We start from the raw sequence: 26126 nt of genomic DNA, 5'->3' as shown, positions 1-26126 counted from the left end.
CACACACACACACACACACACACACACACACACACACATTTTAAGAAAAGCACTATTTCATGAAATCTTAATATGGTAAATTAAATTTAAGGAAAAATGTTAAATCTATTGGAAACATGACAAAAACAGGCTGTTAGGGGGGAAAATTGAGTGGAGTAAACGAGGTTACACATAAGTAACACCTTAACATTAATAGAAATCTATTTTCCATTTTGACCCTGAAACCTCTTCAATTAATTACTAAAATCTATTTACACAGCTGCTAGATAAAAATCAATCTGATTCCTAGCACCATGTTTGGTTCACTCCTATGAACTGCTTTTTTTTTTAATAACTTGACTTTGAAAGGCCCAGGTGCAGAATGCTTAGGTGCTCCCTGGCAGAGCTTACTCACAAAGCTCTATGATCAACATCCTGGAAAACGCAAGATGATCATCATTCTCATCCACAGAGGTGAGGGCAGAATTTGTGACTCTTTGATGGTCAAATGTGTGAGCTATCAAAGGTCAAAGGCTTTGATAAATTCCATGTTGGAAGAGACAGACCTGGTCAGCATCTGGCCTATTGTTCTTTTTATAGAATCCAAATAATACTAATTGCCATTGTTTTCCATTATTAATTAATGCCATAAATGAAACCAAAGGAAGAGGGAAACAGAGAGATTTTACTAGGTCAAAAGAAAATGCTCTGTCTTCGACAGTGAAAAAAGCAAAATAAAAAAAATTTTCATTCATTTCTCCCTCCATTGGCAGGACAATAAGGATATTTGGGGGCCAAATCAGTCAGATTTATTCTTATTCAGGTCATTGTTTGGTCTCAGGCAGAAAATAATACTGCTTCCTGCCAGTTGGTCCAGATATCAAGAATGACACATTATTTAAAGAAACAGTCTTGTTAGCATGGTCCTTCTCCTTGACTGAGACTGAGCATAGGGATTAATTTTCTCATTATTTTACACAGTACTAACTTTGCTTCAATTCTTACATTTGTCCCTTACTAGGGGAACTGATGCAGGATCCTTATGCCCTTTTCCTTTTTCATTCTTAAACAAAAAAATTAAGAGCAGCATGAAAAATAATTGAGAGATTCAAAAGGTTTCAAAACAATAAAGTGCTCTATATATAGGCAGTAAGAGCTGTATCAATGATCATTACAACCTTGTCAAAGCTAAGATTTCCAATGCATGTCTTTGTCTCAGCTAAAACTAAAACTGTTCTTTGAGATGCTCTTTTTCTGCCAATGTTCAAGTCTACTTTTTCTTCTATCACCAGAAACCCTGACAAGGACAATGATGCTTCTTGTTTCTGGTTTTTGATCTCTCATCAACATAGTAATTTTGAAGCCCTAAAAGCACCCTGAATGTATAGTCACAATATTTGATCTAAGGTTAAACATCAGAAGGCATGATCAGTCTTATGCCTACAACCAAGTAGCTTAATACATTTGTGGAGTGGAAGTGAAGTCATTCACTAGCTATCTTAAAGAAAATTCTTCCCTTTGTAGCCATTATTCAATTGTCAATTAATTACAGCTATACTTCACTAGTGGATGAAAAGAATATGCCTCAAAGGACTTTTCACAGATTCTCCTCTTGAATCTCAGACTCAGAATTTTAGAACCTGGAAGGGACTTAAAGAAGTTGTCTTATTTGAAGGTGAAGTGAGGTTTCAAAGAGGTCAAGTGACTTGCTTACAGTCTTATAGCTATTAATTGGCTGAACCAAAACTCTAAACCAGGTATACAGAATCTCATTAGCCTGATAACAATCCCTTGGAAAAAATGCAGTTCTTCTTAGAGCCTGGATTTTGACCTTCCAAGTGCCTTAACCACTAGTTGGTTGAGATAGACAGTATGGTGCTGGGGACCCTCCCCTTTCTCCCTACTCATAAGAGAAGCTGCTAAAAATAGGTGAGAGTGGACAATATCTGATGTCTTAGTTACTTACTTGAAGGGTTTTTCTCCAGTATGAGTTCTGATATGGTTGTTGAGGGTGGTAGCCCCAGCAAAGGCACGACCGCAATAGCCACACTTGAAAGGTCTGTCACTGGAGTGGGTAACCACATGGTTCCTCAGTTCAGAAGGCTGGGAGAAGGACTGGGAGCAGTGACCACACTGGTAGGGTCTGAAACAGAGACACAGCCTGATCATTATTGTCTGCTTCAACAAAAGGAGGAGTACCTTACCTCGTAAGAAGGGGCCAAATCTTTTAACAGCATCCCTAAAGTTTCTTGATAGTATATCCCAGCAGTAAAAAATTTCTGTGCACTCATCTCTAATACAGGAAGATTTGCTTATTTGTAAATTACATATATGTATTACTCTAGTAATACTAATGTACAATATAAAATGTGTACAAAATGGAAATGAAAGATTGAGATAAAGTGAAGTAATATTTTAAAATAATATTTTGGTTTTAATTGGTATTAAAATCTTTTACTCTCACTAAATAATAATAATGGTACTTTTAGTGAGAGAAATGTGATGGAATACATCTCATTATTTTTGCAAATCACTTTGTGATTTGAAGGTTCACTTGGAAGTTTAGTACATTCCATTATTTAGTGGTTGTCACAGCTAGCAAAGATACCTCACAAAGATATATAGATCCTAAAGGAGGAAATGCATCATTGCTGGTACTTACTAAATCATGATACTCACTTTTCCAATCCCATCCACTAGTTAGGAAAAGGTTATTTGTTGAAATTCAGCTAGTAAGTTTACATCTTTCCTGACATAAGTCATTTGTTTTTATAAACTAATTGGAAGGTGTTGCATTTTTTCGATGTTTAACAAAAAGTTTCAAATTTCACTGATGTTCTTCATTTGGAAAATTTTTAATCAAGTTAGGAAATGTTTCCAAGTTTTAAAGTGTGCAGATATGAAGGTTTTTTTAATAGGTGACATACTTGTATGATTTTCAGGAATCCTTACAGGAGAGAATTAAGGATCCAAGAGGAGAGAGTGGTCAACAGTATTAAATACTGCAAAAAGGTCAAGAAAGATGAGTACTGAGAAAAGGCCATCATATTTTGGCAGTTAAGAAACTGTTGGTAATTTTTTAAGAGAGCAGCTTTAGTTGAGTGAGGAGTCAAGAGGAGGAGAAGGTTGAGAACCCAGGAAATTGGTGATGCCCTGGAGGGAAAAGGGAAATTAGAAAGAAGGATAGATTTGGAAGGCAAGATAATGCAATGACATCTCTGATGCACATTGCAACCTATTTATCCTCTGCTTCTCAATCTAAAGAAAGAAAAATGTTGGGGCAATCTTATTCACTATACAGTATCCCAGGGCACATATTCTACCTGTTGGGGCTCCTGCAGGAGCCACAAAGTTATCTTGGGAGTAAGGTGTAGGGTCTCTTGGCCAGGGTTTGGGGTGAAGTCAAAGAGGAATCAGAGCTATTCTGAGTGCTTGGTCCATCCATAAAGCATAGTGATGGTATTGTTGTGTTGAAGACAATGAATGAATGAATGAATGAATGAATGAATGAAAATGAATTTATTAAGCCCTTACTGTGTTCTGAGTCCTTGAGTTACAAATATAAGCAAAGATAGTTCCTACCCTCAAGAAGCATACATTCTAATGGGAAGGCACAAAAAGGAGGAATGAGGGACAAGGAGGGGCTCTTTGGAAGTAGACTGACATACCACTTTGGAGAACTGGTTCTAGAACTGGAAGAGGTTGGAGCTGGCAGTGAGAGTACACATGCATGTAGCACCAGGGGGCTGGCAAGAAGATGCTATGGAATAAGGAGAATAAAGCAAAGTGAAGTACAGCAGTTCTAGTGATAAAAGTGACAAAACTTGAAGATAATATAGCCAGAGATGATTGGTTATCACAGAGAAATGACATACAACTTTATTTTCCCACTTTCTAATTTGCTGATCATACTCTGGCTATTTTTGCTTGTGGGCCAGTCCATGGCCACGGCCCCCACTTTGAGCCCTAGACCTTCAAAGTGGAGTATAGAAAGGATTTTAATCACTAGCTGTCTATTTCTTTAGTGTCATATAGAATATGCTTACACATGCCCTCTAAATAAATTAATTTCCAAAATAAGTCAAATTTATTTCTAGTGTTAATGATATGGTACCAAAATTCATTTTTAAAAATTTCCAGACAAAATTCATATTGTATTTTTTGTGCAGAAAAGCACATGTTTGATCAAGTAGAATGTTGAAGAGCAAGCTTTTTGATGAAAAGAAAAAAGCTTTCAATGGTACAAAATATAGTATATTTACACTATGCCTTTTACTTGCCAAAGAGTTTTATCCCATTTATTGTCTCCTTTGATCCTTACAACATCTCTGTGATGTAGGTAAAGAAGCTGTTACTACCTACTTTTGATAACTAATGGAAGTGGATGTAAAGTCTAAGATGACCAAGAACCAGAGAGAAAGGCCATCTTTGGGTGATGGACTTATGTCATGCATTTTTATGAAAATATGCATTTATGTGATTCAGGGCCCCTCTACAATCATAATATCTGATATGCCCAGGCAAAAAGTAAGAATGAACTTTTAAAATGTCTCTTTATATTTAAATATGCTTTCAGATTTGAATTTTAGCTTGTTTTCTTCTTTTACTAATTAACAAAGGTATTGTCCATGGTTTCTCTCTGAAAATCTCTGTTTAACCCAGAATTGAATAGAGATATACAGCAAGTGCCACCATTTGTTGCCTAATGAAGAATAGGGTGGGATACTTTTTGCAATGGTATGACTTTTCTGAAAAGGCCTGTGGAAACCAATCATCATCCTCACAGCTAGAAGTCATATAGCTCTTTAAAGTGTGCAAAACACTTTACATGTGTTAACCCATTTGATCCTCACAACAACCCTGTGAGTGGATGCTATTATTAACCCCATTCTAAAATGAGAAAATTCAGGCACAGAGGCAATGATTTGCTTAGTGTTACACATCTTAGTAAAATGTCTGAGGCAGGCTCCAACTCAGGTCTTCCTAACTCCAAATCCTGAACTCTATTCCTTGTGCCACCAGCAGAGAACATTCCTCCTTGGCTTGAAAGAATAAAACCATTTTGGTTTTCATAAAACAGATTAAGTGTCTAACTCTATTTTTAAAATTCTCTTCTCCACCCATTCAGAAACCAGTGAGTTATATGAAGTCTTTTGAGTTTTCCCTTTTTTTAAAAGTGTCATATAATTCCACAACAGGGTTTGAATTTGTTTATCAAAATTTGGTTAGAAAAATTAGAACTATGTCCGGAGAAATATCCATGGTACTCCATAGAGTCCTAATTTGTGACCCAGTTTTCACTGTCTGCACTTATACAGCCAAGGGCCAAGGCAGACTTAATTGTTCCTCTTAATAAATGTGTGTGCTCAAATGGCTGCAAACCAAAATGAAAGGCAGCAGACAATGGTGACCAAGCATGTACAACAATTCAATTAAGTGCAAAATAAAGTGTACCCTCTCATTTGTCAAGTGAACTGCTTAATTGCGGCTACTTGCATCACTGATCACAAAAACTATTATTTTACAGTGCTTCAGAACACTGAGCTCTGATCGTAGAATTTTTTAGCCTGATTAATAGCCTAGGATTAGTCAATAGCTCAATTCAATGCAATTTTAATTACTTCCATTTGGAAATCTATCTAACTACTGCTCTCCACCAAATTTAAAACGAATATATATGTAAAAGTTGTTGGTAGGAAGTTTATCAACCTTGACAAATTGTGCATGTCTTTTTTCATGATCATAATATGTCCCTTTAAGCTCTCTTACAATTGTATGAAGTTAAAAATGTTTTTATGCTTTAACCTGTTCTCTGTGGTCATCATTAACATAAAAGTCTTGAATTGAAAAATAAGTATTTCTTAGAAGCCATGTGTTTAAAATGCTGTGAAAGATTATGAAAAATTTCAACCTGAAAGAATGTATTCATATATGCGATGTCCACTGACAATTGATTTTTTTTTCTAATACTGAAAGGGACCATTAACATTATTAGCCTCTGGTTATCTATTTTTAATAGCTACTATGATAAACAATAAACCATTAGATATGAAACCAATTTATCTTTCTTTCCCCAAGAAGGCTGTCAAAAGTTTGGTTGATTTATTCCCAAAGACCAAAGTCAATCTAGTCTTTGTATGTAAATACTCCAAAGAAAGCAACTGAAGATCTAAGATGATCCTGGCTGTCAGGGAGAACTGGTTCTAAAATATCTTAGCCTATGACAGCATTGAGAAGTTGCTATTAAGATCTGCAGATATTAGCATTGTGTAGTGTGAAGAACCCTGAGGTTCTAATGCTAGTGGACCAGTAATGAGTAAATAACCTCTTTGGATTTTGTTTCCAAATGAATGAATGAATGAACATTTATTGAGCTTAAACTGTGCTGAGGGCTAGGGATACACATATATTCAAGCAAGAAAGCCCTTGCCCTCAAAGAGCTTACATTCTAATAAGACAACATACATAGTGAAGTGATGGCTTAGGGTCTCCTCATTTGCTATGTCACGCTAGATGAAGCATTTACCTACTTTACTACTTCTAAGATTTCATGTCATATAACTAAATGGGACCTACTTTTTTATGTAAATAGCATTTTATTTTTTCCAATTACACGTAAAGTTAGCTTTCAACACTCATTTTTATAATATTTTGAGTTTACATTTTTCTACCTCCCTCCTTTCCCTCCCCCCTCCCCAAGATGGCAAGCAATCTGATATAGGTTATACATGTGCAACCCTGTTAACCATTTTTCCACATTAGTCATGTTGTGAAAGAAACAGAACAAAAGGAAAACACACACACACACACACACACACACACAAAGTGAAAAAAGTATGCTTCGATCTGTATTCAGAGTCCATTAGTTCTTTCTCTAGATGTAGATACATTTTCCATCATCAGTCTTTTGGAATTGCCTTGGATCATTGTATTGCTAAGAAGAGCTAAGTCTATCATAGTTGATCACTGCATAATGTTGCTGTTACTGTGTACGATGTTCTCCTGGTTCTGCTCACTTCACTCAGCATCAATTCATGTAAGTCTTCACAGGTTTTTCTTTCTTAGCATTTCTTATAGTACTCGATTACATCCATATACCACACCTTGTTCACCCATTCTCCAATTGATAGACATCCCCTCAATTTCTAGTTCTTTGCCACCATGAAAAGAGTTGCTATAAATATTTTGCACATGTAGGTCCTTTTCCCCTTTTTATGATCCCTTTGGGATACAGCCCTAGTAGTGGTATTACTAGATCCAAGGTTATACAGAGTTTGATTGCCCTTTGGGCATAGTCCCAAATTGCTTTCCAGAATAGTTGGGTCAGTTCACAACTGCACCAACAATACATTAGCGTCCCAATTTTGGGATCTATTTTTTAAAAATATAATTTATTATTTTCTTGTCATCTGCATTCACAACAGTAGCATTTCATTATTCTGAAAACAAATATAATTGATAGTCCTAAGAAAAGAATAAACAGATAACAGCTTACAATAGAAGCATTTCATTTGAATGCTTAATTCTACTTTTATTTCCTACTGCAAATAAAATCAATTTCTAATCCTTTTCTTTCCCTTATTCTGTCTGTATGCCTATCATGGAATAAACATAGTAATTCTACATTTCTTGCCTAAACAACAGAAGCTCACTAAATGAAAAATTGTGCATAAATTTTTTTCTGTCTCATATTAAGTATCTTTCTCACCTTTTAATGTTCACTTTGTTATGGGAGAAATATCTCCTCTCTGAGTTTATGTGGTAGGTAACTGATGCCAAATATATATTTACCACAACACAGAAATTATGGAGGTAAAGAAACCTAGGGTTTATTATTATGTTCAAGCACAGGTTCAGGTTTCAGAGAAAACCCAAACAATTATAAGGATTCTAACAAGGTTTCTTATAGGAAAAAATATGTCATAGTGACAGAGAAATAGTTTATTTACATATTACAATCTTGTGTATTCCTCTTAGGCCATAAAAGTTAAAGAAAAGATAGGTCCAAAATCCCATATTTTCTTCAATGTCATAAAAGTTCAACAAACTTAAACAGAGTCATAATCTCATATATCCCCTGAGGAAACAAACCTCATCAAACAAACTAATGGTAAACTAAGTCAGGTTACAGATTAAACTACATTTAGAGATTACAAATAGGCTGATTGAGAAGGAAGATTTACATGTAGTCAAGGAGTCAGGGACAGTTGAGATTCTTCCTCTGGCTTCTTATCTAAGGAATGTTAAAGGCTCTAAGTAAATTTTTACATCTCATGGGACAGGTTTTGATCCCATGTTAATACTAACCAAAAGATGCAGGAGGAATAAAAAGAAATAAAAAATTCCCATAACAACTTTAATTTCTATTTTCTGTACAAGCTTTTCTTCCTTTTCACAGATGCTGTGTCAATTGTACAAAAGTTCAGAAAGAACACTTTTTCAGCTCATGACCACATATCCGTTGTCTTCCTTAAATTTTGGATGGCTTCTCTCCTTTTTGTATAAAGAAATTACTAAGGAATAAACGGGGTCCAAGTTAGCCTATAACTCTGCATCAGTCCTGGTACACGTTTAGAGCAGAACAAGGATAACAACACAATTTTCTCCCTCCTCTGGCATTATCTGAAACTGGCTGTTCTCTGAAAAAGACTATTCTGGAAAAATGTGCAACTCATTTGTTTTAAGTCTGTAATTGGTTTGGTATACACATACGAAAAGGATGGAACATTTAACAACATTCAGTTTGGTTTGGTTTGAAATTTTTAATCCTCCTTTGATATGTATTTCATGGCATGAAAGCCTCCAGGATAAAAGATGTTCAGTCGGGGCTACATTCACTCCTTGCTCCATGAAGGCTAGTTCCAGTGCAGATCTCCCAGTGACTTCAAAGGGAGCTCCACCCTTGGGTCACTGCTGGCTGTGTGCAGTGAGAAAAGAACACAGCCTTATCTAAGGAGAAAAATATTTCAGGAAAGCTACGGAAGGGGTGAGCCAAAGGGCTTGAAGAAAAGTGCAGTCTAGGAAAAAGATATCTTTGCTGTCTAAAAAAAAAAGACACCCAGAAAAAAACCCCAGTAAAACATGTAAAGATGGCTATATCCCATCCCCTCCATCTCCCTCCCCTATATCCCCACAAAAAATTATGGTGATGGATAAATTTCCAGATTCTCCCTCTAGGGGATTTTTTTTCTTTCCTCTGCATATTTTATTTACTGGCTTACACGATATGAAACAAAGACTGGACAGCACAAATGTAAACATCCGAAGATATTCTAGAGGAATCTCCCCCTTTGTGGCTGCATACCACACTGAATTACCACACACAACCAACCAACAGGCATGGGGGCAGGGGGGAGGCGGAAGGAAGCCAAATTTAAAAGAACATTAGTGATTTTAAGTACAGTTCTGGAAGGGAGGGGAAGAAAAGAGAAAAGGCAATTGTCTAAAAATGATTCACTGTGATTGAAGGCTTTTGGTTGCTCCTTTCTAGAGATTCCCAAATGGGATTTGAGAGATTTCTGCAACAGAAAAACAGAAGAGAAAAGGGATTTCTGACTCTTGGTTCAAACAAAATTGAGTCAAGATAACTTCAGCTGGGCAATGTATTCATGGGAGAGAGCCAAAACTTAGGAAAAATCTCTAACTCAAATATGGATGGACTTCAATTACAACTTCCTCCCCTGTCTGACATTGTTTGAAAAGAAAAAAAAGAAAAAGAAAAACAATAGACTAGAATAAGGAAGAAAGGCCTTTGAAAAATTTCTTAGTTTTACGGAAGGAATAACATAAACATGAACCTGGAGTCATCTTGAGTAGCTCTGTGATTGAAATTTGAGACAAGTGTTCCAGTTAAGAAGGGATTGCAATAGTTCAGGTGAAGGGGATAAGGACCTACATTGGGATGGTGGCTGTGTGAGTTGAGAGAAGAGTACAGATGCGGGGATACTGTGGATGTAGAAATGTCAAGACTTAGATGGATATGTGGAGCAGAGAAGGAAAGAAGGAAAAAAGCATTTATTAAACACTTACTACATGCCAGATACTGTTCTTACTGCTTTACAAATGTTATCTCTCTTGATCTTTTCAAGAACCCTGGAAAGTAGGAACTATTAATACCCCCATTTTATTTTAGGGGAAACTGAGGCAGACAAAGGTTAAGTGCTTGTCCAGAGTTACACAACTACTAAGTATCTGAGGCTGGATTTGAACTCAAAGTCTTTCTGACTCCATGCCCAGTACTCTACCTCTCTACCCACTGTGCCAGCTGGGTATCTCTAGGAAAGTTAGCAGTTGAATATGACAAGTGTGCAAACCTATCACCAGAGGGCAAGTGATGGTCTCAACAGTAATAGAGAAATTTGGAAGAAGGAAAGGTTTAGGAAAGGGGTAGGGAACCTGTGGCCTCAAGGCTACATGTGACCTTCTAGGTCCTTGGGTGTGGCCTTTTGACTAAGTCCAAGTTCTACAGAACAAATCCTTTTATTAAGAGGATATGTTCTGTGGAGTTTGGAATCAGTCAAAGGGCTGCGCTTGGTTTAGGGAGAAAGATAATGTGAAATCTGTGATACAGATCTCAACTTGTCCACACCTGCCCAGTCTGTGTGACCCAAAATGAAGTGAGGTTTGTATCAGGTCTCTAGCTCACTATCACTACTCAGAGTAAAGAACCTGCCATCTGAGGGTTGCCCACTGCACTCATGAGGTGATGTTAGCAGGGCGTGGGTAGACTGGGCCGAGGAATTTTCCCAGTGGAATCAGTGCAGCTACTTCATGGGTGCCCCATAGTTAACTTATAGCTGCCATGAAGGGATAGCTAGTTTAGAAATGAGAAAAGAGGGAATGTTGAGAGAAATGGAAGGGGAATGAAATAGAACATTTATATTGTGCCTACTGTGCCCAGTACTGTGCTAAGTTCTTTTCAACAAATATTTCATTTGATCCTCACAACAACCCTGCAAGGTAGGTGCTATTATTATTCCTATTTCTCAGTTGAAAAAACTGAGGCAGAGAAAGGTTAAGTAACTTACCCAAATACTAAGTGTCTGAGACTGGATTTGAATTCAGGTCTTTCTGACTCATACACACACACACACACACACACACGTATGTATATATGTATATATATACACATATGTGTACACACACACACATATATATATCACATCATGGGCTTTGCGTTTGCAAGTTTTTAAACTGATAAGCAAGGTAAAAGGCTCTCAATTGTCAACTGGCTGGGAAAAGAGGATTGATGCAATTGATGCAAACAAATACCAGCTTTGACCAAGTTGAACTCTCTTTTGGATGTCTCCAGGCAGCTCTGTACATATGCTCTATGAGAAATTAGTAACAATTTCCCTTAAGAATCGCAGGAAGGTAGTACTTAAGAGTCAGAAGACCTGAATTCAAGCCTTAGCTGTGCCCCACAATAGAATTATTTCACCTCTTTGGACTCAGTTTCCTTTCCTGTAAAATAAGGGAATTGGACTTTCTGTGACTCTATGATGTTATATAGCTCCTAAAGCATTTGTATTGATGGCAGCCAAGATTCTGGAGTTAGGGCAGCTAGGTGACACAATGGATAGAGTGAGTGCCAGGCCTGGAGTCAGGAAAATTCATCTTCTGGAGTTCAAATCTGGTCTCTGACACTTGCTAGTTGCGTGACCCTGGGCAAATCATTTAACCCCAGTTGCCTTGTTTCCTCAGCTACATAATGAGCTAAGGAAGGAAATGGCAAACCACTCCACTTCTTTGCTAAGGAAACCCCAAATGAAGTCATGAAGAGTCAGACATAACAGAAACAACTGAACAACAACAACACCATTCTGCAATAGGAAAAGGTTAATCAAGGATGCTAATAAGCAACTGAAATGTCTTAGAATGGAGATGGTGCAGCTTTGTTTGAAAAATAACATGATCCAAGCCACTGGTAAGACAGGGAATGCCCATCAAATGAGACAATGTATATAAAAGCATTTTGTAAACTTCAGAGTTCTATGAGAATTTTGTTTTGTTGCTGTTCAGTTATTCAGTTATGTCCAACTCTTTGTTACCCCATGGACCACAGCATGCCAGGCCCTTCTATCTTCCACTATCTCTCAAAGTCTGTCCAAGTTCATGTTCATTGTTTCCATGATACCATCTATCTCATTCCCTGCCATTCCCTTTTCCTTTTGCCTTCAATCTTTCCCAGCATCAAGATCTTTTCCACTGAGTGCTATCTTCTTATCATGTGGTCAAAGCTTCAGTATTAAGTAATAAATTAAATTACATAGTAAATTCAGTATTAAGCTTCAGCTTCAGTTTTTTGACTTTCCAGTGAATAGCCTGAATTAATTTCTTTAAGTATTGACTGATTTGATCTCCTTGCTGTCCAAGAGACTCTCAAAAGTCTTCTTCAGCACCACAATTTGAAAGTCAATTCTGTGGCACTCAGCTTTCCTTATACTCCAACTTTCACAGCCATATGTTGCTACTGGAAAAACCATAGCTTGAACTATTCAGATCTTTGTTGGTAAAGTAATATCTCTGCTTTTTGATATTCTGTCCAGATTTGCCATAGCTTTCCTTCCAAGGAGCAAGTGTCTTTTAATTTCATGGCTGCAGTTGCCATCTGCAGCGATCTTTGAACCCAAGAATGTAAAATCTGACACTGCTTCCATTTCTACTCTCTCTATTTGCCAAGAAGTGAAGGCACCAGTTGCCAAGATCTTAGTTTTTTGATGTTAAGCTTCAAGCCAGCTTTCACACTCTCTAACTCTCATCAAAAGGCTGCTTAATTCTTCACTTTTTGATATCATGCAAATTGTAGCTGTTATTATTTTTTTTAAAAAAGACTTTAATTTCCATCTGGTACCCAATGGTTAGAGTTGATTTGACATTATGATTTGAAAGTTTTTCCATCATTAGTAGTATACCTATATGACAGGTTTTATTTTTTTAAGGCATCAAGCATTTTAAGCTATTACAAAGATTAAAGCTTCTTAATCTTTTTGTCATGGTCCCCTTTGGTCCCCAATGAAACCTGTGGGCCCCTTCTTAGAATAATTTTTTAAAATTCATATTTGAAGGAAATGCGAAATTTCAGTTAGTTGTTAATGGAAAATGAAGATGTAATTTTTTTCTATCCAAGTTCATGGGCTCCAGGAAATCCAGCCCCCAAAGGGTCTGTGGACTTCAAATTAAGAACCCCTAATATAGATGACATTGAATAATCATTACCAGGTCCCTACAATCTAGTGAAAAGAAAAATGTTGAACCTGGGCAATATAGGTGATTACTTGGGTCATGCAGCCCAAGTCAGGGTACTTACCTGAACTGTACAAATTGCTCATTTTGCTTAGCTTTGAATGCCTGATCACTCTATGTAAGAATCAGACAAATCATGGGTCTAGCAAAGTTCTAGGATCTCAATTCAACCTGGACTCTGGCCTATAAGTGTAAATTACATTTGACTGAATGGAAATTGGTCTAATAGTCTCTTCCAATGGTATGGGACTTTGAAAATGTGATTTTTGCTATTTGGTCAGAGTTTTTCTGAAAGTTTTTAGTTAACTATTACTATTTATATAGCTATTATTTTACAGTACACATATCATAGGAATATAAACCTTAATGCAAATCTGACTTCACTACATAAGTTATATAACCAGAGTCTGGCAAAAGTCTATTTCAATGTCTTTTGATTTATCATGGTCATTTTTCATCTCTTTATAATACAGAAAGCATAGAAATGTGTTATGCTCCATGTTAAAATGATTCTAAGTTTCAGGAAGCAGATTCATCCAGCTATAATTTCATTTAATTCACCCTACTTTTAGTTAAGCAGTTAGGAATGGGCATCCACAGTGACCCTTAGCCTATTCCATCTGAAGTCACTTGATCTCTTAATGAAGTTCGTAATGGGAATCTTGCTTAAAAGTATCTTTCAGCTGGGAAAGCTCCCCCAATACAAAATAATACCAGGAGGCTGCAGCTACACCTGCAGTCATTTCACTGGAAGCAGATGCAAGTGCTTTTAAAAACTTTTGCTTAGTGAATCTTACTACATCCCTATTGGATTCAAAGAAAATGCTTTCAAGATGTTCATACCATTTCAGCAGCCAAAATACATGGTAAAAAGGTGTGCAGGGGCTTGGAAAACTTTCCACCAGGGGGTACTCCTTCTAATAAAAGTGACAGATGGAGAAAGATTTTTGAAGTCACTTCTATTTTAATATTCCCAAAGAAAAAATACGTGTTTTGACCACAACAATTGTAACATTTATTTCTTTCAGCAACATTTGCTGCTAAACATTTGACTGTCAAAATGGTACCAATGAAAACATGTATATGCTAAAATTAATGACTATTTTAGAAAATGGTTACCAGTGGTGATACAGTGAGAGAGCAATGGTTAACTTTATTTTCCTAGCCACAGCTCATAAGCCAACAATACAAAAACCAAGAGGGTTGGAAGAACTAATTTCACCCCTCAGAAGAAAGCTTATCCTCCCTCTATGACTATGAGGAGCATCTTCTTGCAACTTGTAGAACCAGCAAGGGGAAATTAGGCTGATTATTATATCATAACAAAATTAAATTGCTTGTGCCTTATTTATTTTTTGTAAATTTGTGTCAAAATTAGAAAAGAAACCAAAGCTCTTGCCTCCATATCTCTCATGCTTGCCATGGGGAAATAGTTTTCCACTTCTGTATAGTGGTTATTGCCACAGTGATTTTTTCAGATACTTAGTATTTTTAGTCAAATCTTCATCACAAATAAAGGAGAGATAAAACACAGAAATCCTTTCCTATTGAATTAATTTGATTTTTGTCTTTTGTGATGCCAGCTATCAAGCTTGCCGAATAAACCAGTTTTGATTCATAAATAATGGTTCCATTATATCTACTGTGCCACTGGTCAGAGTACCTGAAATTTTAATTCACTTGTTCAGCTAAATTTCATCCTCAGTTCATGGCCATAAAATTCCTTATTGACAAACTTTCAAGCCAACTTTGACTCTGAGGTATCTAGTCAACATTTTTCTTCTGTGTGGATATTAGTTTATTGAATAAGTGGCATCTGTTTTCCTCCACATCACTGGGAGAGGAGGTATTTCCTTTTGACAGCTTTGCACGATTTATGGGTTTGCATGCTCTGAAGAAAAATAGTACTAAGCAAAAAATTCCAATTCATTACCTCTCAGTACTTAATTAAGCTCATACACATTGCACACTATAGGTGAACTCTGAAATGACTGTGACAGAAGCACAGCCGAGAGTTATATTATCTTTATAAGACAGAGAAGATTTTAACTATCTTGACCTCATTTTTCCATCTATGATATTCATAAATTTTCCTTCTTTTTTTTTCTCCCTCTTACAACTGGTTGTGCAGAACTGTTTGAAAAACAAGCTGAATTCCTAGCCGCTTCCTCTTAATCTGTGGACCCAACCCCCAAGTTGTTTTTATAAACTACGAAGTCAAACAGTAGTCATTACTATCTGACTTAAGGGTGCTTCGTGGGAGGCTGTGGAAGTTCTGTTCACAGGTGGTTTGGTTAGAGGAAGGGGAGCAAACATAGCTAAATTTGCACTAACAAATGGTAGGTACATGCCCAAATTTTACCTGTCAGGGTTCTGGGTGCATACGTGCATCTGTAAAAGGATCCGCTGAGTGAATGTCTTAAAGCATTGCCCACATTTCCAAAGGTGCCAGTCACTAAACTCAGAGTTGAGTTGGCTGGTTGAAGTTGGGCTTGCAAGAACTCGCTGGTTTTTTACATTGATTTGGTTAAATCCTGACTCGATGGGCCCAGACTTATCCAGGAGAGAGAAATTCCGGCTACATGGAGTCTGTGGGAAAACTACAGAGCGCTGTGGTGTGGCAGGAGAGAGCTTGCTGCTTTTGTTAAAGGACTGCAGGGTGTCTTGTCTGCACATGGCTTCCATTACAGTTGAAGGGACATTCACTGGCAGAACAATAGCAAGAAAGAAAGAGTGGGAAAAATAGATCAGTTTTAAGGACAATTGTAACATGGCTCAAGAAAAAAAAAACATTGTTTTCATTAAGTAACAGCTCAATCAGCCAATACTTATGGAATACCCACTACGTGTCCAGCCCTATGATAATTTCTACAAGGATCCATAAAAAACTATATGGCAAGGTCCTTGTCCTCAACAACTTTACAATCTAACTAAAGAGACAAGACACACAAAAAAATAGGGAAACATAAAATGTTATACATAATTAAATAACATTGTGTGGTACAGGCTATAAACATTGCCAATGGTCAAGTGAGAGCAAGATCAGTGAGCAATTAAGGGAAAACTTAAGCCATGCCCTTAAGGATGGTTGGACTTAGAATGTGGGAGAGAAGAGGACCTTCTAGGTAAAGGAGTAGGCTAAAATGACCATGGTGTGTTTATGGAATGGTGAGGAGATTGGTGTGACTATCAAGAACTACAGGAAATAAATTTGGCTTGCTGGCATGGGGTCAGATTATGGAAGTCTTTGAAAGACAGAAAGAGAAACTTAAATTTAATGCCATTGGAAGATGAATCAGTGAAGATTTCTGAGCATAGGAGTGAGAGTGAAAGTAACATCTCAGAAGAGATTTGAATCAAGGAGACTTTCAGTAATCCATTTATGAAGAGACAAAAACCTGAACTAGGATGATGGCAATAGGCATGAAGGGAAAGGAATCAAAGGGATTCTTACTTTTGAAGGAAAATAATCTAATATTCTTGACCTTTTTTGCTCATTTAGAAAAGCAGCTATCATATTGGTAAAAACTTATTAAGTAGTTTCCAGTTAACCTTGACATCAAAGGAATGAAAAATAATGAAATGTTCAAGAGAAGGAAAATGAAACCACCAAAAGATATAGCATGAAGCAAAATTAGAGAGAGTAGGAAGAAAACTGCAAGAGTGGCAGAGGAAGAGGCCCAGTAAATGGGAAGGATGCCGGGAAAGTAGAGGGAGACTGACTAAAGGCGATGCTAAGTAGTATAAATCCTCTCTCCTGGATTGAGGCAACTTGGCTTTCTAATCTTCTGCTATTCTCTCCTAAATATCTGGGGCCTTCAAGTCAAATTCCTATGAGATGACATTCTGTATTATAAACAAAAGATGAGGATCATATTGATACTGATATTGATGTTGATATTGATATTGATTTTTGAGACACCCACTGAATGGCTTATTGAGTGATAACTAAAAGTGACAAAATCAAATGCTGGTAAAGCTGTAAAAGGACTGATATATTATATATAGTGGATGGAATTGTAAATGGGTGGAATCTTTTTTGTAGAGGAGTCTGGCAGAATACAGGAAAAGTCACAAAAATAATTATACCTTTTGACTCAATCATTAGGAATGTACCCTAAAAGAATTAATTTGTAACAACTTTATTTTTCATCATAAAGAACTAGAAGCCACCTATGTATCCAATAGTTAGTAAATGACCAAATAAACTATATTATGTCAATGAAATGGAACACTATGAAGGCCCCAAAAATCACTATAAAAATATAAAGGAATTTGGAGAGTTGTGTGAAGTAATGGGAAAACAGAGAATAAAATTAAAAAAAAACTATATGGAGATGGCAGTTATAAAAAAGTCAACATGGAATAATTCAAAGAGTGATTATCATGAAGACTCAGGTATATGTTCTGACTCTTCTATGTACCAGCAATGTAACCTGGGGCAAATCACTTAACTTCTCTGGGCCTCAATTTTCCCTGCTTTAAAATGGAGATAGTAACATCTATACTACCTACTCCACAAGTTTATTTTGAGGAAACTGCTTTGCAAGCCTTAAGGCACTCTGAAGATTCAAGTTATTATTATAAAAAGAAAAATATATACATAAATGCGAAGATGAAATAGATACAAAAGGAAAGGAACACAAATATCATCACTAATAAACTGATATGTTCATAATGCCTGGAGGAATTGGTTTTTTAAGCATAATTTATTTTAAATATATTTTAAATTGGTTTTATTGCTGCTTAATATTAGGTATATAATAAATTATTTTCAAAAGAAAAGCAAGCTTGTCCAGCAAATTGACCCCACTATAGGCCCCCACCCCCCACTCTCTCATCTTCAATCTCTCCCTATCTACTGGCACCTTTTCAGCTGCCTATAAACATGCCCAAGTCTCTCACATCCTTAAAAAAAACTTTCACTTAGTCTGACCATCCTTGCTAGCTATCAGCTTCTATCTTTTCTCTTCTTCCTATCTAAATTCCTGGAGAAAACTATCTACACTTGGGCCTTCCATTCTCTCATTCTCATCTAAACCCTCTGTAATCTGTCTTCCAACCTCATCATTCAATAAAAATGCCCTCTCTAAAGTTAATAATGATCTCTTAATTGTAAAATCTAATGATCTTTCTCAATCTTGATCCTCCTTGACCTCTCTGAAACATCTGACACTGTCAGTCATTTTCTCCTTCTGGATATGCTCTACTCTCTGTGATCCTACTTTGTCTGGTTCTCCTTCTGTTTGTATGACTGATCTGTCTCAATCTCCTTTGCTGACTCTTCTTTACTCCTCTAACCATGGGTGCCCCCTAGGCTCTGTCTTTCTTTTCACGCTGTTTTATCTCATTTGGTGATCTCATCATCTCCCATTGTTTCACAAGCTTTCATTGTTTCATCTCTGTGGGGATAATTCCCAGATCTACCTATCCAGCTCTAAAATCTTTTCTGAATTTCAGTTATGTATCTCCAACTACTTCCTGGACATCTTGAACTGAATATACCCCAAGCATCTCAAGTTGAACGTGTCCAAAACCAAACTCATCTTTCCTCCCAAACGTTTTTTTTTTTTTTTTACTGTGAGAGTACCACTCTTTTCCTAGTCACCCAGGTCCCACAACCTCAATATCATCCTTAATTCCTCACTCAAACTAACCCACTTACATATCCCCTTCAATGCCTCAGTTTCCTCATCTTTAAAATGAAGGGAAGAGACTAAATAACGAAGTTTCTGCCTATTCTAAATCTTACAGTATTATGAGACTGCTCAGCCTAGGAAGAAACTATTTCCTGTTAGTTGAGCTATCTTAGGACTATCTATTTAGGTCCAAGTGAAAATGCAAAGACTGAGTTCCATTCTCAATCTTGTCATACATTGTTGACATAATAGTTAAAATATCCCAAAGTCCAAGTTTCTACATCTGTAAAATCAAAATGAGGGGTTGACATGGAAAAAAATGGTGTTTTAGGTCCCAGGTAAACAGACGCCTAATAATTTCATAAAGCAAAAAAGTTGTCTGACCCTCTTCCTACTTGCTTCATGACTTATCTTGATAAGACTATGTCAAGAGATTTTTTTTCTCTCAAACATTTCTGCTTAGCCTATAGACTGTCATTTTGTATTGAGGAAGGAATTCACTTCTGAAATTCTAGAGCTGGTTTCCAAAAGAGAAAGGAAATTTTGACCATAAGTTAAACTATAGTTTCACAGCTCAAACATGAAGATATAAACTTTGGGTCTGGTCCTATGGACAAGGAAATACAGTAGAAAATTACCTACTTACATGCCTAAAAACAAAACCCAATGATAAGGCTCCACACTGCAACCTACTGAGGAAAAAGGAGTCATCATCATGATTGAGACACTGTGTCATTTTTAGGTTGAGAGCAAGGAATCAAGGAGTGGCCACTTCTATGGATGGAGAAACAAAGAGAGCAATAGGTCTCTTCGACCAATGATGGGAGAGAGGGAGCATACAGTGTACTTTCTAAACCTGAAGATGTCACCCTGCAAAGTAGTGGAAGAGCACTGAAAGATACTTGACATCTTTCTAGTCCTGGCTCTACCATTGACTAACCATGTGACCTTGGGCAAGTCATTTTACTCCTCTGGGCCTCAGACTATTTCCCTTTAAAAGGAGGGGATTGGTCTAACTAAACCCCAAAGTGCCTTTCAGTTCTAACATTCTAGAATCCTTCCAGATAGACTAAAGCAGCACTCTGAAAGCTTGAGATTATAGGGTCTGGACTATCTGTTGTGATCTAAGAAAGGGATACAGAACAAGAATTTTCAAATCTTCTAAATTCATGACTCCTTTGTTTTAAACAACAGCAGCTACAACAACAAACTGTCTGAGCCCTGTTAAGGTATTCAGATTTGAGGTATTCATACAAATATAGACATATACATATGTATATGTAACTGGATAAATTTAAAACATTGTTAGTTTGTAAAGATCAATCTATGTTAGAAAAAGGGGGGTCAAATATAATAATAAGAATAACAACATAATCAATATTAGTGTAGTTGTAGAGACAATATAGTTGACAAAGTACAGGGCTTAGGGTCCCTAACACATGCTCAAATATTATCGGTGTGGCCCTGGGAAATTTATTAACCTGAATATACCTCAACAAATTCCCTAGAAGTTATCTACACAGATCCTATGTTAGAATAATAGTTTAGGAGATGGGAAGGTTGTCCTAAAATTCCTCTCAATTCTTTTTACCTGGTGCCTTATCTCACTTATCTTAAAACAAAGGAAAGGGAGTCCCTGCCAATGGGAATTAGCACTTTCATTGTCCTTGATTACATGACAATGAAAGGAAGATGAAAGCATAACTTGGAACAGATTAAGGAAAAGGACTGGATTCAGGAATTATATCCTCACACAAACCTTTTAAACAGACACACACACACACACACACACACACAGCAGTAGCAGCAGCAGCAGCAGTAAAAAGACCTATAGCCATACTGCATTTGTGACACATCCCATGGAATCTTAGAGTACTGTAGAAGACAGTTCAGTCCCTATAACAGTCCACATAACTATCCCAGTTCAAAAGGATCTGTAAATGACCCTCATACTATATTATAGGAAAATTACTCAAAACAAAACAAAACATTTTCCTAGACCACCTCAAGGAAGTTACAACCCTGCTAAAGTTGGATCAGAGATAGGACAGGAATTAGACTGATGATGATGATGATGATGATGGGTATATCACTTAAGGTTTACAAATCACATTAGATAGGTTATCTGATTTGATACTCATAACAATTCCATGAAGTAGGTGCTATTAATCCTCCCCATTTTACTGAAGAAGAAACTGAAACTGACAGAAGTTGAGGGGCTTAAGGGACCTTGGAGTCACATAGCTCATAGGTATCTGGGGCAAGAATCAGTTCAGGTCTTCCTGGATCCAAGTCTACCTATTCTATTGACACATCAGAGATGAGGGCTCTGGAGCTATAGTTTGTCACAATTTTTAATTTTTGGAGTAGTTTTTCATTTCACTACCTTCAGATTGCTTTTAAATCTGGGGCCAGCATCTGATGTACCATGAAGAGTCAGGAAAGCTCAGAGTAGTGGAAGAAGAATGTAGGCTGAGCCCACTCTGACTGATAATGGTGATACTGAAATCTTTAACAAGGCCCCCACAGGTACTCAGGATACACAGTGAAACTATTTAATTGGTGTTTTGAGCATAGTGCCACCTGGTGGAAAAACCTATATTACACTCTCTTGCTAGTTAAATTAACTATGTGACAGCCTGCTTTTCTACAGGTTTGAAGAGAGCAGGACACTAGTTAGTACATATTGCTAATGCTAACACAACATCTCCATTATCACCTAAAATACCTATCAAGTTCCCAGCTGGACTGCCCCACTGTCACATATGTACTTAGGTTTTGTTCTCTTAGAAAGTAATGGACATAGATTTTAACTCAAGACAAAAGCATTTATTGAGCACTAAATGAAAACCGAACTAGGGGCTAGGCCAGGGGTGAGGAACCTATGGCTTTGAGGCCACATGTGGCACCCTACGTCCTTTGTGGCCCTTTGACTGAGTCCGGGCCTCAAGGCCACAGACTCCCCACCCCTGGCCAACAAGAATACAAAAATGAACAAAACATTGTCCTTATTTACCATCAAATAGGGCAAGCAAAGATAAGGCGCATCATACACATAAACACAATCCAGAGTGGAGAATATGATAAATGAATGAGAGAGATACAAACACAGAGCCTGAGTAGTAAGGAAAAGCCTTATCCCCTCTACTTGGGTTCTCACAACTGAATGGGGCCATTATATGGATGTATTTCTTCTTTATTCTATTCTCTTGAAACACCCCCCCCCAAAAAAAAGGTGGGTAAGAATTCAATGGAACCAGGATTTGCCCCAGTGCAGTAATAGCAAGGTCACTCTGAAGCTTCACATTATGCTATGTCAGCTTAATGCTATAGGACAGCAAAAGTAGCAGGAATGCTTGTTTAACATTTATTCCCAGGTGTTGTTTTTTTTTTTTTAATTTCCTCTGAAATGAATATGAGCACACATTAGTCTTTACACTCTGCAGGAACTAGACCCCTACTGGAAGCTTTGGGAGATCTCATTCCTGCTTGCAGATACAATCTGTTCGCATGTGTATTCTGATTGCTTCTTTTCGAAGGCCCACAGTTGACAGAAAGTGGCTCTCTCTTTGGAGCTCTATATGCTCCATTTAGAGCTATTATTTATATAAAACAGACAAACACACAAAAATTGTTTCCAGAAGCAAAATGTCTGTATGAAATGCTGGCTTCCCTTTGAGTCACAGTGTCCAGTGTGTTTGACTGATAGCCTTACTGCTATAGAGAAAGGCATGCCATTATGGTGGTGCAAAGTTATTCTATATGTCCAATATGAAATGTGAGTTTAAAAGGTTAAAGAAGGTTTAAAAGCCCCATGGGAAGAAAATGACATGTTTTTGGTGGACTCTGGGTCTGTGTTTTTAATGGAAAGTACTTAATAACTATATATTCACTAAGTAAAATCACATTTTTCTGTCATTTCATTAACAAGACATAATTTAACCAAACACTTTTAGTACCCTGTGATGACTGTAGTAGGAATGCTAAATGTTCATTCAATAAGCATTTATGAAATGCCTGCTGTGGGCATACACAACACTCTAATGAGGCTCTGTAGAAGAATACAAAAGAAGCCAAATTTGGGACCTTACTATGAAAGGATCTAACCCTCAACTTGTCCATCTACTATGTGCAAGGAATTGTACTGGAGTGTTTTGTGTATGTATATAAGTAGATATCAAGATCATTTCCATCCTAATAAGGGAAATAAAAAGAAGACAAACACATAAATGTGTGTATACAAAGAAACAAAAGTACATAAAATGTAGTAAGTTGTCAAGACAGGTATGAACAAAGCACTATGAGAGTTCTGAGCATTCTTTACTCAGTTGAGTAAAATCTTTATGTGTTATCCCAGGTGAGAAAAAATAACATTTTCTAGGTTGAGCTATGACATTTACATGATTTTTCAGTGTGTTAAACTGTATTCTTCCATATATGTGTTCTTTTGTTCACAGAGTGTTTTCTTACCATAGACTCACTATACCCATTATAAAATATGTGTGGGGCCTCCCAGAGAATCATACAGACCATGCTCTCCATGCCCATCTGATAAAGCTTTCTGTTTGTTTCATGGGTGGTCAAACATAGCACTTATGGTTTGTCCTTTTGTTTTGCTTTTTTAAGATGTTGCAATCTTTAAAGCAGGAACTGAAATCAAGTGCCTGTAATACTCATTGGGAAAAGGGATTATAATTGTTGAGTATTATAATCAATGATTTAATTCCTTTAAAACTTCCTTTAACCTTTAGAGATTTAGAAACGAACATACTTTTTTTTTGGTTGCATAATCCCCAATATCTCACTGCTTTATGGATTTTCCCCTCAGTGTCTCAGGTGCTAAATTATGTAGCACACTGATTCAGTGAAGTCTTAACTTTAAATATCAGCTTGAAAAATGTCTTATATGAATCTGATTATAGGATAAACCAGACTGAGAAGTATATTCCAGTTTCTGCCAGGCAGTGCATTTTTTGATAGGGGCATGGAGCCAAATCTAGATATTTCCTGACCCCACTTTTACTTTTCAGCTGTTATGACCCCAGGCTGGTGAGAGTGGTGACTCATATATGAGCAGAACCACAGGTTATAGTTTCTGCACCAGTTGTTCTAAACATGCTGCAGTCCCTCTGTTCTAGTATTAGGATCATGAAATAGAACCATATTTGTAAGTGTGCTATTAAACTTTAAGTAGCCAACTAAAGTATAAGAAATACACTCCCCCAAGAAACAACCTTCCTTTCCAGTTCTTGATTATAATATTAATCAGCCTCATATTACTCATTGCTCAGTCCAACATGAAAATCATTCTAAATGTTCTTTAGAAATAAAGCTAACCTCTTGGTTTCTTTGTCCTCAAACCTCTACTTCTATGCATTCATTCATATACTACAGCCTTGCTTTAGCTACATCCTCAGGGACTAAGTTGTGAACCACATTATGAGCCTTTTTGGTACTTCAGGTACTCTTCGACTGAATGCCATATTATAAATAGATGGTGTTACATTGAGGCTCCAGCATAAATATAGGTGAGTAGGTGAGGGCATTTGAACCTGGGGCTCCTGTATGCATAGTCTACATTCCATTTTGTGTGGGATCAGAGACACAGATAAGTTCAGGGCAAAGCAAGCAAGGGTATGGAAATTGTGTTATATGAGAAGCAGTTGAAGGAACTAGGAAATTTAGCTGCCCCACCCCCAAAAAAGGAAAGAAAACTGAGTAGAATACTTGATAGCTATCTTTAAATATCCAAAGAAATATCATATGAAAGAAGGATATTGTTCTGTGTAGTTCCAGAAGGCAGACCTAGTACCAGTAAACAGAAGTTATAGGGAAATAGCTTTTAATTTTTTAAACAGGAAATTTTTCTAATAATAAGAATTTTCTGAAAATGGAATGGATTGTTTTGGGAGGGAGGAAGCTTCTTGTCATTTGAAATAATACTTGCCAAAGATGTTGTAGAGACAGTTACCGCATTACATGGATTACCCTTCTAACTCTAGTGTGCTGTGACATTCTGATCCCCTAGTCTAATATTTTAAATTGACTCTCAAAAGTCTCTAGGTAATAAAGTACCTAAAAGTAATAAAATACCAATATGGACATTTTCTTCAATGAATATAGACATTTCTTTATATAGATAACAGAAATTATAATTCCTAGAGCAAGCCAAGAAAACAGGAGGAACTTCCAAAAGACTGACTTTTGCAAAGAGAAAAAAAAATGGAAAGGAATGATAAATGTTGTTATTTTTTACTAATAAAATAAAGACAAGAGGAAAAAGAAGGTTCATGAACATTTTCTACTATAGTGTTTTCTTGTGGCAAAACAAAGGGAGAAGAGAGAAAGAAAATGACCTACTCTTCAAAATGAAATCCATTATCTGTAAACAGAATAAATCAATTCCCTTAATTTCTTCTTTGTTTTTTTTTCTTGGCTATATCTAAACAACAACCAATTTTCCAGGAGGTTCATCCAAATATTAGACAAACTTGTGGAGATAAAAAGTCAGTTAAATGGGTTTTGGGACATGCTTCATTTTTTTGTTGGACTTTTCATTTTATTACCGTGCATTTATACATGACGGGCCTTGCTTACTTTGCCCTTGTTTCTACTGAAGCAGCTCCATACAAATTACTGAATGAGTGAAACTGTCTCTCTGAATTCAATTTATTCCAGCATCTTTCTTCCCTTACTGGACTAGCTGTTTTTCCCTTATCTAGCAAGGTTCCCTTTGTAAACTGTTGAGAGTATTAAGAATTTTTAGGAGTTGCTTTACCTTTTATAAAGTACCGGTTAACAAATTCCCATAGCAGTGAATTAAATGGTACTCTAATGGCCTTTGGGGACATCTAAAGTGCCTAATTTACTCCCATGAAGAATATAGGCATCACAAAATGAATTACAATAAGCTCCAAATAGATACATGGCCTAAATATAAAAGGCATATATGTGCGTGCGTGTGTGTGTAAGCGTGTGTTTTATATAATATATATATATACATATATATGTATATATATAAAACTTGGAGAAGAGAAGGAGATCACATTTCACAGCTGTGAATTCTTAACTAAACAATTCACAGAAGATGAAATGCAGAATTTTAATTATATAAAATCAAAAAGGTTTTGATTTATTAAATTGAAATGCAGTAAAATTAGAAGGGAAACAGTTGACAGGGAAAAAAATTTGTAGCAAATTTCTCCAATAAAGGTCAGCCATCCAAGATATATAAGAAAGTTCAGAAAGGGACATCAACATCAC

At 36.7% G+C, this 26126-nt stretch overlaps 1 protein-coding gene across 1 annotated transcript in view; it reads right to left on the bottom strand.

The window, feature by feature from the left end:
* Positions 1-26126, bottom strand: part of PRDM6 (PR/SET domain 6) — a 153109-nt gene that overhangs the window by 8746 nt on the left and 118237 nt on the right. The window contains exons 6-7 of the mRNA XM_027874971.1: positions 15587-15929; positions 1946-2122 (exon numbers count right to left, since the gene is read on the bottom strand). Coding sequence (XP_027730772.1) covers positions 1946-2122; positions 15587-15929 — 520 coding nt within the window. The remainder of the gene's footprint in view (positions 1-1945; positions 2123-15586; positions 15930-26126) is intronic.

This window comes from Vombatus ursinus, unplaced genomic scaffold (assembly GCF_900497805.2).
Source record: "Vombatus ursinus unplaced genomic scaffold, bare-nosed wombat genome assembly UNPS02014807.1, whole genome shotgun sequence".
Lineage (NCBI taxonomy): Eukaryota > Metazoa > Chordata > Mammalia > Diprotodontia > Vombatidae > Vombatus > Vombatus ursinus.
The sequence above is the reverse complement of the archived record's forward strand: the minus strand, read 5'-3'. Positions and strand labels throughout refer to the sequence as shown.